The sequence below is a fragment of the Fukomys damarensis genome, unplaced genomic scaffold (assembly GCF_012274545.1).
Source record: "Fukomys damarensis isolate Sample0158 unplaced genomic scaffold, DMR_v1.0_HiC HiC_scaffold_24, whole genome shotgun sequence".
In the NCBI taxonomy this organism is placed as follows: Eukaryota; Metazoa; Chordata; class Mammalia; order Rodentia; family Bathyergidae; genus Fukomys; species Fukomys damarensis.
The window spans coordinates 67,235,477-67,244,943 of record NW_022900936.1 but is presented as its reverse complement, the minus strand read 5'-3'; the positions used below and the strand labels follow the sequence as shown (position 1 = coordinate 67,244,943).

General features: G+C 52.1%; 1 protein-coding gene across 3 annotated transcripts in view; it reads left to right on the top strand.

Moving 5' to 3' along the window:
- Nucleotides 1-9,467, top strand: part of Mylk (myosin light chain kinase) — a 224,230-nt gene that overhangs the window by 148,160 nt on the left and 66,603 nt on the right. For all 3 annotated transcript variants that reach the window (XM_010618082.3, XM_010618079.3, XM_010618089.3), the window contains 2 exons: nt 265-1,283; nt 7,811-7,927. In XM_010618082.3, coding sequence (XP_010616384.1) covers nt 265-1,283; nt 7,811-7,927 — 1,136 coding nt within the window. The remainder of the gene's footprint in view (nt 1-264; nt 1,284-7,810; nt 7,928-9,467) is intronic.

Genomic DNA, 9,467 nt, shown 5'->3' with positions numbered 1-9,467 from the left:
TTTTTTTTTTTTTTTTTTTTTTTTTTTTGCACACACCCTTATAAGGCTACTGAAGTCATTACCGATATAATAAACCAACTAAGCAAGCAAGAGCTCCCACCAATGTTCCCTTCTATAAACACAGCCTGACCAGCCCCCAGCTCCTCTCCCCCCTCCTCTCCTCTCTACCCTCCGCCCTCAGGGATTTGCTCTCCCTTGACGTTTCTGGCTTACCCGGCCCCTTTTCCTCTTGCTACTTTTCCTTTTTCCCTTCACTGTTTGCAGGGGGCGGGAGCCTGCCAGCCGTGAGGGCCTCTGTGGTGGAGGAGTTGGTGCTGATGGCGGCAGTGACTGTGATGGGACCCTGAGGCCTGGCTGGCTAGCAAGAGGGCAGGGTTGGCTGGAGGAGGAAGCCGGTGAGGACGTACGGGGCCTGCTGAAGAGGCGCGTGGAGACCAGGCTGCACACAGAGGAGGCGATCCGCCAGCAGGAGGTGGAGCAGCTGGATTTCCGTGACCTCCTGGGGAAGAAGGTGAACACCAAGACTGTATCCGAAGAAGACCTCAAAGAGATCCCAGCTGAGCAGATGGATTTCCGGGCCAACCTGCAGAGGCAAGTGAAGCCAAAGACTGTGTCTGAGGATGAGAGGAAGGTGCATAGTCCCCAACAGGTCGACTTCCGTTCTGTCCTGGCCAAGAAGGGGGCTCCCAAGACCCCCAGTCCTGAGAAGACACCACCTCCAAAAGCTGCCACCCTGGATTTCCGCTCAGTGCTGGGCAGCAAGAAGAAATCACCAGCGGAGAATGGCAGCAGCGGTGCAGAGGCCCCAGATGCCAAAGCCCCACAAAGTCCCATGCCTGTGGGCAATGCAGAGCCTGCAGGATCCATGAAACCCATGGGCAACGCCAAGCCTGCCGAGACCCTGAAACCTGTAGGCAGCACCCAGCCTTCCAGATACCCGAAACCCACTGGTAATGCCAAGCCTGCTGAGACCCCGAAACTGCTGAGCAATGCCAAACCTGCTGAGACCTTTAAAGCATCCGGGAAAGAAGAACTCAAGAAGGAAGTTAAGAATGATGTGAATTGCAAGAGAGGGCATGCAGGGGCCACAGATAATGAGAAAAGACCAGAGAGTCACAGGATGGCCCCAACCTTCACGGAGAAGCTACAAGATGTCCATGTAGCAGAGGGTGAGAAACTGCTACTCCAGTGCAAGGTGTCCTCTGAGCCCCCAGCCACCATCACGTGGACACTGAATGGAAAGACACTCAAAACCACCAAGTTCATCATCCTCTCCCAAGAAGGTAAATGAGGGTGGGAGTCAGGGAGAAGGGGGTCCTGTACCAGGGTCACAATGTGCTCATGGAGCTTTAGTCTGGCTGATGGCCGCTGATAGCCCATAGCCTGAGTTCTAATGCCTGGCCCTTCCTCCTCACTCACAGGATGCCTTCCCTCTCAAGGCCTTGGGTGCCCCTTGCTGGGAGTGAGGGTTTGGATTCTGATCTTTTGGCACATGCCTGTGTCTTCGTGCCAGTCTTGTAGAATCCCCTCATGGCTCCCAGACCCAGGGTTCCCCAGAGAAGACCAGGGCTGGAGCCGGTGTCTGGCCACCCCTGTGTGGAGAAGGCTCTGCCTGCAGGCTGGGAAAGGGGGACGTGGGGCTGGAGCCTGCCAGGGCTTAGAGCCAGGAGCTGTGAAAGCTGAAGCAGTTTGGGCTTGGGGAGGGATGTACAGTGACAGGATGCCACAGGGCATGAACAACTCAATATTTACAGCATTGTGGTTTGAAGGGTCTTATGGGGAAAGGCAGAAACCTAACACAGCAACTCCGATGGCACACACAGCCGGCAGAGCTGCTCGCTTCCTAATTTGGATGAGACTTCTGTTTGCTGGTATTTCACATTCTTGGGTGGAGTTGGGGGTTAAATCCTGCTATCTGTAGCCTTCTGGGGTCTGGAGTTCTCAGATAGGCCATTTTGTACCTGGAAAAGAGACAGGGGTGAGAGAAAGTCCCCTTCCTGGTCCTCAAGTTGGCTGGAAGTGTTCTTGTAAATCCCATGTGTGGCCAAGAGCTCCGAGCCTAGCAGATACCACACACCCCACTCTGGAGCCTTTCAGGGTTGGAGCCATGCCTAAGCTGGAGGCTGGCACTAGAGAATTTGCCCAGGGCAGGGTACAAAGAAGCTCCCCAGGTGGGGGAATCTGCCCTTGAATGGCAGAAGGAGATAGGCCAGGTGGACTGGTCCCCATACATGCATGTCAGATGAGAAGCTGGAACTGCACCTCCCCTCCACAATCCTCTGGTCACACCCGTCTTCACTCCCTCCCTTGCCCTTCATCCTATCTCCTGCCTTACTCTTCAAACCTGGAAGGAGGCATTTAAAGATTACCATGATCCTGTCCACGGTTCACTCTCCATCTTGGACAGCAAATCTGGAAGGCGTGTGGAATCTAAACGCTGAACGGAGAGAGGATACTGTTGCTTTTGGCAAGTGTGTCAACACGGTGACTTTTTCATGTGGATGTGCCGTCTGGCAAGGTCCTCCATAAGGCATCTTCCTCATCCCTCTGCTGGCTCTGTCACGTGATGCCCACACACAGGTGGACCTAGGGGATCACGAGATGGCTGAAACGCCCAAGGACATGGATGCCTCTGCTTTCATAGCTCCAGGGGCTGGGGTGGGGGTCCCATTGGAATATCCTTGTTCAGACTGATTGGAAACCTTGACCAGCAGCATTTCCCAGGCTACCCTGGCGTGACCTTTTGGAAAAGGAGAGGTTGGGCAGTTGGCACCTTTGGGACATGTGTAGGGACGTATGAGGTCCACAATGCACCAACCTCAGAGAGACAGGTTCAGCTGGGCTAGGAGGATCCCTAAAGCTATTAGCCATTGGCTTCTTGTGCCCTGATGGCCTGAAGTAGTTTTATATGCTGGTCACTGGGTATTAAAAGGCATAGCAATGCCAGCTACTCCAACATTGCCTTCCACGGAAACTGTCCCAAAGGAAATAGGTCCAAAGCAGACATGATTAAAAGCGGGTGAGCTCAAGAAGAGAGACTGAGATGGAGGGGTAGACAAAGCCCCAATCCAGACTTTAAGTGATATTATAAATATTTTAAATTTCATTTTAAAATAAGAAAGCTTATATCTGTTGACATTGTGTGCCAGACACTGTCCTAGGCATCTAACATTTTCCATTCACTGAATCCTCTCATGGTTACGCTCATGTCTGTCTGACAGACAAGTATCTCACCCAACGCTGCACAGCTCCTAAATAACAGCTGGTGTTGGAACTCAGGTCATTGAGTTCCTGTGTCTAACCAAATGTTGAAAGACAGGTGAGGCACTGTGGGCTTGTCATGTTTCTGGGACTTTTCCCTGCAGTGGAGGATGTAGACTTTGAAACTGGCCTGTTTTGCTACAGTAGGAGGGGAAAGTGCCTTGTCTCAAAATATCAGTCTCATCTGTTCCTGCACTGGCCAAGTCTTTAAGAGACTCATCAGGGACTTGTTATGTTTTGTCAGGGAGAAAGTGTATTTTAATGCTTATCAGTTGCTCCTTCAGCAGGTCCTTCTGTGGGGAGCGGGTCCCCTACAGGGATCAGGTCAGGGGGTACAGATCTGGAAAGAGGATACAAACTCACACTGATAATAGCCATGAGCCCTGAGAGGCAGGAGGAGCTTCTTGGAGCAGGAAGATGGAAAGCTAAGTTCGGGAGCCACTGGGAAAGGCTGGTGGGAAAGCTCTGGCCTCCATCTGAGCTCAGAAGACAGGCCAGGATTAGGCAACAGGGAAGTGTGCAGAAGGTGGGCTTTTCATGCAGGGGGCAGCAGCGGAAAGGCAGGCTGCTCATAGCCCACCTGTGCTGAAGAGTAGGGCTTGGTCCTGAGTTCATCCAAGAAACTGAGTATAAAAGCAATAGGAAGTCATGCAAGATCTTGAATAAGGAGCACCATATGCAAAGGTGGGTTTAGGAGTTTTGTCTGTGCCCAGAAGACAAGCATGAAGGTTGCTGCAAAGGTCAGGGGAAAAGGTGGTGAGGCCTGGGCTAGCAAGATAGGTAAAGCCATTGAGAAGAGCCAGTCAGGGCAAGAAGCAAGGACAGAAGAGAACCTGTCACTGTGCATGAAAGGCAGGGTGTATCGGGGCTAGGTGAAGAGGAAGGGGTGGCAGACCATCAGGTGTGGGCGTCTAGGCCACAGGGACACTGTTAGTGGAAATAGGGAAGCGTGGGGTTTGAGGTGATTCATAGGGGAGGAATGGTCTATGTCCTGTCTGCCTGCCCTTCCTGCCTGCTCAGGACCCTCTGCCCCCACCCGCCATGGACCCCTTGCCCCATTGTGTTGACCTCATCCTGTCATCTCTTCTCCCATCAAGCTTTATTTGCTCAAGGGTGCCTTCCCAGACCACTGTCACCACTTTAGCCAGAGACCTGTGCCATCCTCCCTGCCCAGTGGTGCTCTGTAGTTTGGCAGCTTCTCTGATGTCTGTAGCTTAGATTGGCCTCAGAACCTGCATCTGTTAGCACCGAGGACATACCGTCGGCTGGAGCTGACACTAGTTAACCCATAGAGGGACAGGCACAAGGAAGCCCCCTCCCTTTTCCTGCCCCCCCCCCGTAGAGCTGCACAATGGTGGAGTTCAGGGTGACACCAGCTGGGCTACATGCAGAGCAGGCACTGAGTCTCCTTTTCTACACCTGAGGCAATGGCCCCAGGAGCCCAGAACAGTGTTGAGGTGACTCAGAGACTGATTTTATCTTTCTTGCTTTCTGCCCCAGGCCTGGCTTCCTCCAGCAGAGCACTTCCCCCAGTCTAATTATGAGGATTTATGGTTGTTGCTGTTGTCGAGAGATGATTCATTTCTAATTTCCTTCAGCAAGGAATCTTGTGAAGGCTTTTTCAAACTTATATAAGTTTATCCTACAAAAAGTACAGCTTGAAACACCTACTATGTGCAAGGCATTATTCTAGTCTCTTCCCTTGTATGAATCATCTACTTGAAGACCTCTGAATTAGGACTTGTTCCTTCTAAAAACTCTTATGTTTTGGGGAGCTGGGGAGCTGGGGATTTAGCTCAGTTGTTCTGCCACCTGCCTCACAAGCACAGGACCAGAGTTGGATTCCCCGGTACAAAAAAAAAAAAAAAAAAAAAAACTCTTATCTTTTTTAACAGTAGGTTATATCATGTATTCATAACCTTTTCTTTTGTAGATCTTGTCAGATCACCTGCTGCAAAAATGTGTCTTTGTCATTCTCAAAATAACAATGTTTTCTACTGTGATTGCATTCCAGACTCAGGAAGAGAACTCCTGATAGGTAGATAGGTCACTGTCCCCAGAGCTAGAATGGGAGATGGGCATGTATTTCAGCAATGGGCTTGAGAGGAGTAACTTGATAACAATGAGCTTGGGATAACATGGGAGCACTGGAGAGGTACAGCCAGGGCTGGGGGCTTAGAGGTGCCATAGAGGGCACTGTCCTGGGGGAGGTGGCCTGGAGGTGAGTCTCAGTGTTGATCTGGGCCTGCCAGGTGAACCAGGCCAGGGAGATCCTGCCAGCTGAAGGAACCTCCTAGCTGGGCCGCCAGACCTTCAGAAAGCTCCCTGCCTCCTCCTACTTAGTCCCCTCCTGCCTTCGTGCCCACCCAGGCAGGAAGAAGAGTTGGGAGACCTTCAGACCCAGAGCTGTTCCTCCCTGGCTGGGAGGGGCTGAGTCTACTCCTGACCTCTCCCATCCCCCTCATTCCCATTCGCCCAGCCCCACCAGGCTGAGGCTGCTCAAAAAAACCTCTGGGAAACAGTTTTCTTGTGGAGGTCAGGAATGAGCTGTCCCACAGGAAATACCAGATTCCTCATCTGGGTAGCCAGCCTCCCAGTCTACCCAGCTCTCCCCCTGCCCCCCACCCCCCCTTGCTCGTGGCCTTGGCCATGGCCAGTCGAACTCTGCTTTGGGAGAGCTTGGGGGAGGGGTCGGCGGGAGGTGGGGGCGGGCATCCAGTGTACCACTGCCCCTTGTCCTGTCACTCTACGCCAATGACCTTTTGGCTTAAGGCCAAAGGCATCCAGGGGACCGAAACTGAAAGAAAACCAAGGATTTGAACAGGATATTCTTCAGGGGTGGGATATCTATTCCCAGAGCCTTAGTCCCACCAGACAGACAGAAAATTGACTTTGAAACGGGAGACCATTTTAGCCTCCTTCTGCCCACCCAGATGAATGGAAGTTTCTCTCCAGAAGGCGTGCGTCCTCATTCCCTTATTTCTGTGCCTCCTAGTTCTAGCTCTCACGCCAGACTTTCTAGAGGTCCAACTTAAATCCTTTCGGCTGAAGTTCCTGCAAATTGTCCCCTAGTCTCAGTGGAAAGAGACTGTTGCCCAAGGTCCTTCAGTAAAAGGATTGATCATGATAGATATGGCCACCGTTCCCTGAGCTGGTTGGAGGGAGGCCCTCCATGGCTCTGTCACAGGTGTAAGATCAGTCCTCTGTCCCATGAAAATATTAGGCCTTTTACTTTCCTCCCCTCCTGAGAGATTCTCCGCCCCAAACTGTTGCCATTGTTTCTCTTTCTAGGTGTCCCTATATTTATTGGCCAGGTGTGTGCACCTGTCTAAAGGAGAGGAGGGACCAGAAAAGAGTGTTCTTCCTGAGATCAGAAGACCGCCTTGGGCACAGTTCCCTCAGGCCTCCCTTTGGTCCCCACTCCATGCACAGACACCCAGGGTGCCCACAGCTCTGCTCTCCCCTGGCCAGTGGCTCTGGCTCTGCTCTCTCTTCAGGTGATGGCTGCTGCCCTGATGGCTATCCCTGGGCAGGACACATGCTGTTCACTTGTCTGTGTGTCAGAAGGCAGGTACTAGATACTGTTGCCCCTACCTGGCCCATCAAGCCCCATCCTCCGCTGGCCTCTCCTCGCCCCATGAGGGAAACACACAGAAGGGCCCCTGAGGAGAAAAGACCAGCCCTAGAAAAGAGCTGGGTGGGCAAGGGCCAGGCCCCAGATTCCTATGTGTGCCAGCCTGACTCCTCTGCCCCAGCCAGGCTAGGATAAATGTGCTGGAGGTGAGAGTAGAGGAAGAAGGCCATCCCCACCGTGCTGTGAGCTGACCAGAGACCAGGCCCAGTGCCACCCATTTGCCCCCATTCTTCAGCTCACATCCCACCCTAAAAAGCCAGCAGCACAGTCCCAGGCTGTAGTTACCTCCTCCTCCCCACAGGTCGCCCACAGCCCAGTGTCCCTGCTGAACCAGGGCTCCTGCCCCCCTCACACATAGACCTTTTTGCTCAAAATTCCCTTTTCCAAGAGCCATCTTCAGAATACCGCCTTGGGCTTGACAGAGGCCCTCCCCAGCAGACCTGTAACCCATGTCTGACTCCTTGTCCCTCCTGGTGTGTGGGGAGTATCCCTTTGCGCTCTCTCTCTCTCTCTCTCTCTCTCTCTCTCTCTCTCTTTTTTTCCCTAGCCCAAGGTCCTTTCCTCTTTCTTCCAAGCCCACGGGGTAGCATTTCTCTGACTCTTCTTTTGCGCTCTCTCTCTCTCTCTCTCTCTCTCTCTCTCTCTCTCTCTCTCTCTGTATTGAATGCTCTGCTGGACCATAGGCTATTTCTTGCCCTGTTTCTGCATCAGGTCCCCAAGGGAGAACTCTCTGGAGGAGGACAGGTACCTAGAGAGTTATATTGAGTTAGCAGTAGCCCTGGCTTCCACAGGACGGGGAGCTGAGTCCCATGGGGTCTCTGTCCTGCTGCATGTGAACGCTCGTCTCATGCTCCAGATGCCGGCCAGACTGGGCCCCTACCTGGTCCACTCAACAGCTCTTTCTTCTTCCCCCAGGCTCACTGTGCTCTGTCTCCATCGAGAAGGCTCTGCCTGAGGACAGAGGCCTGTACAAGTGCATAGCCAAGAACGGCGCTGGCCAGGCAGAGTGTTCCTGCCGAGTTACCGTGGACGGTAGGTCATGCCCACTACTGCCACCACACACACAGTCCCCATCTCTCAGCCCCTCACATACCTGGCTGGAATAGCCCCAGCTGCCCGATTCCTATCTAGGCATTCATTTTTATGGTCGTCAAGTTGTTTTTGCAAAAACAAGACAGGAAAAATAAAGTGGCAGCCTTGGCTTATGGCCTCTTCCTGTACCCTACCAGGAGGAGGGCCTGGTTACTTCTCCTCCCCTCCCAGACCTGACCCCCACACCCAGAACCCTGTGGCTGGGAAAGCTGGGCACCAGGGCACCAGGCAGGAGAAGGACACACCCATAGGAAAATGACAAGCTGTTTACAAGCCACGGTAACAAGTGTGAGTGCTAGAGCACAGACCAGAGTGGTTCCTGAACGTGAGAAGGGCAGAGTGTGGGCAGCCATCCTTCCAAGGTGAGTTGGGCTACGTCTCAGGTGAGAAAGGACAGAACTGCCTCTGCTGGAAGAAACAAATAATCATAAGACAGCAGAGAGAGAAAAGTAGAGACTGGGAGAAAGAGAAGCCCTGCCAGGTCATCTCAGGAAAGGGTGAGGCCCAGCAGTGAGGCTTGGGATTTGTCCTAAAACAAAGCAGGAAATGTGCGTTTGGGACTCTTCTCCTCTCCACAGGGGTGTAGAATTAGAAAGAGAAGAAAATGAGCCTTGGGAAGGTTTAAATTAACAACCTCAGTACTGTTTTTTGAGTCATTTCTTTTTGTGGGGCTGGGGATAGAGTGTATACTAGGTAATCGCTTGACTACTTGCTGTATCCCCACCTCCAGCACCCTCATTTTACAGATGAGAAAACCAAGGACTTTTGGACAGGAAGAACAGCCTGCATAAGTTTCCTGGCCCCTGGAGGCCCAGCCTACAGGAGTTCAAGCCAGGGCAGAACCATGTCTAGAGACTTTCAGTCCAGTGCCCATTGTTTTTATTTAGTACTTGCCTGGAAATGTCTGAAAGGTAGTTTTGGGAAAACAGTTTCTTGCCCTTGAAATGCCTGGTTAATAACTATCAGCAACATGTCAAAAACTACTGTCCAAATAAGGCATCTCGAAGAGCAGCTTTGTTCTTCTGGCTCCTAAGTGCAATCACTTGAGTCCTAAAATCTGAACCTGTTTTACTGCCATACCACAAGATGTAGAATCTTTGTCTTCATTCTGGATGTCGTAATCCAGCTTCCCAGTCATAACACTAAGATCTATGTTCATAATGAATGGGAGGAAGGAAGTAATGTCTTATAAAGAAAAGCCTTTTAAAACTACACCATGGTAATGTAAATAAAATTGTTAACAGCCAAGAAAAGGAGCTGAAACTGGCTACTCTTGGATAGCTCTCCCTGGAGTTCTGGGAATACTTCTCAGGAAGCAGATCTGTGGGGTCGGAGTTCACAGGCAGCTCAGAACCGGGCTGTGACGCAAAGTGGAGGCTGTGGGTGGGGGCAGAGGCCAGTGCTTACTCCTCTGTGTATCTCTCTTCTCCTGGGCCAACACCACCTGGGTCAGAGTCCTGGTCTTTCCCTCCAGGTACTG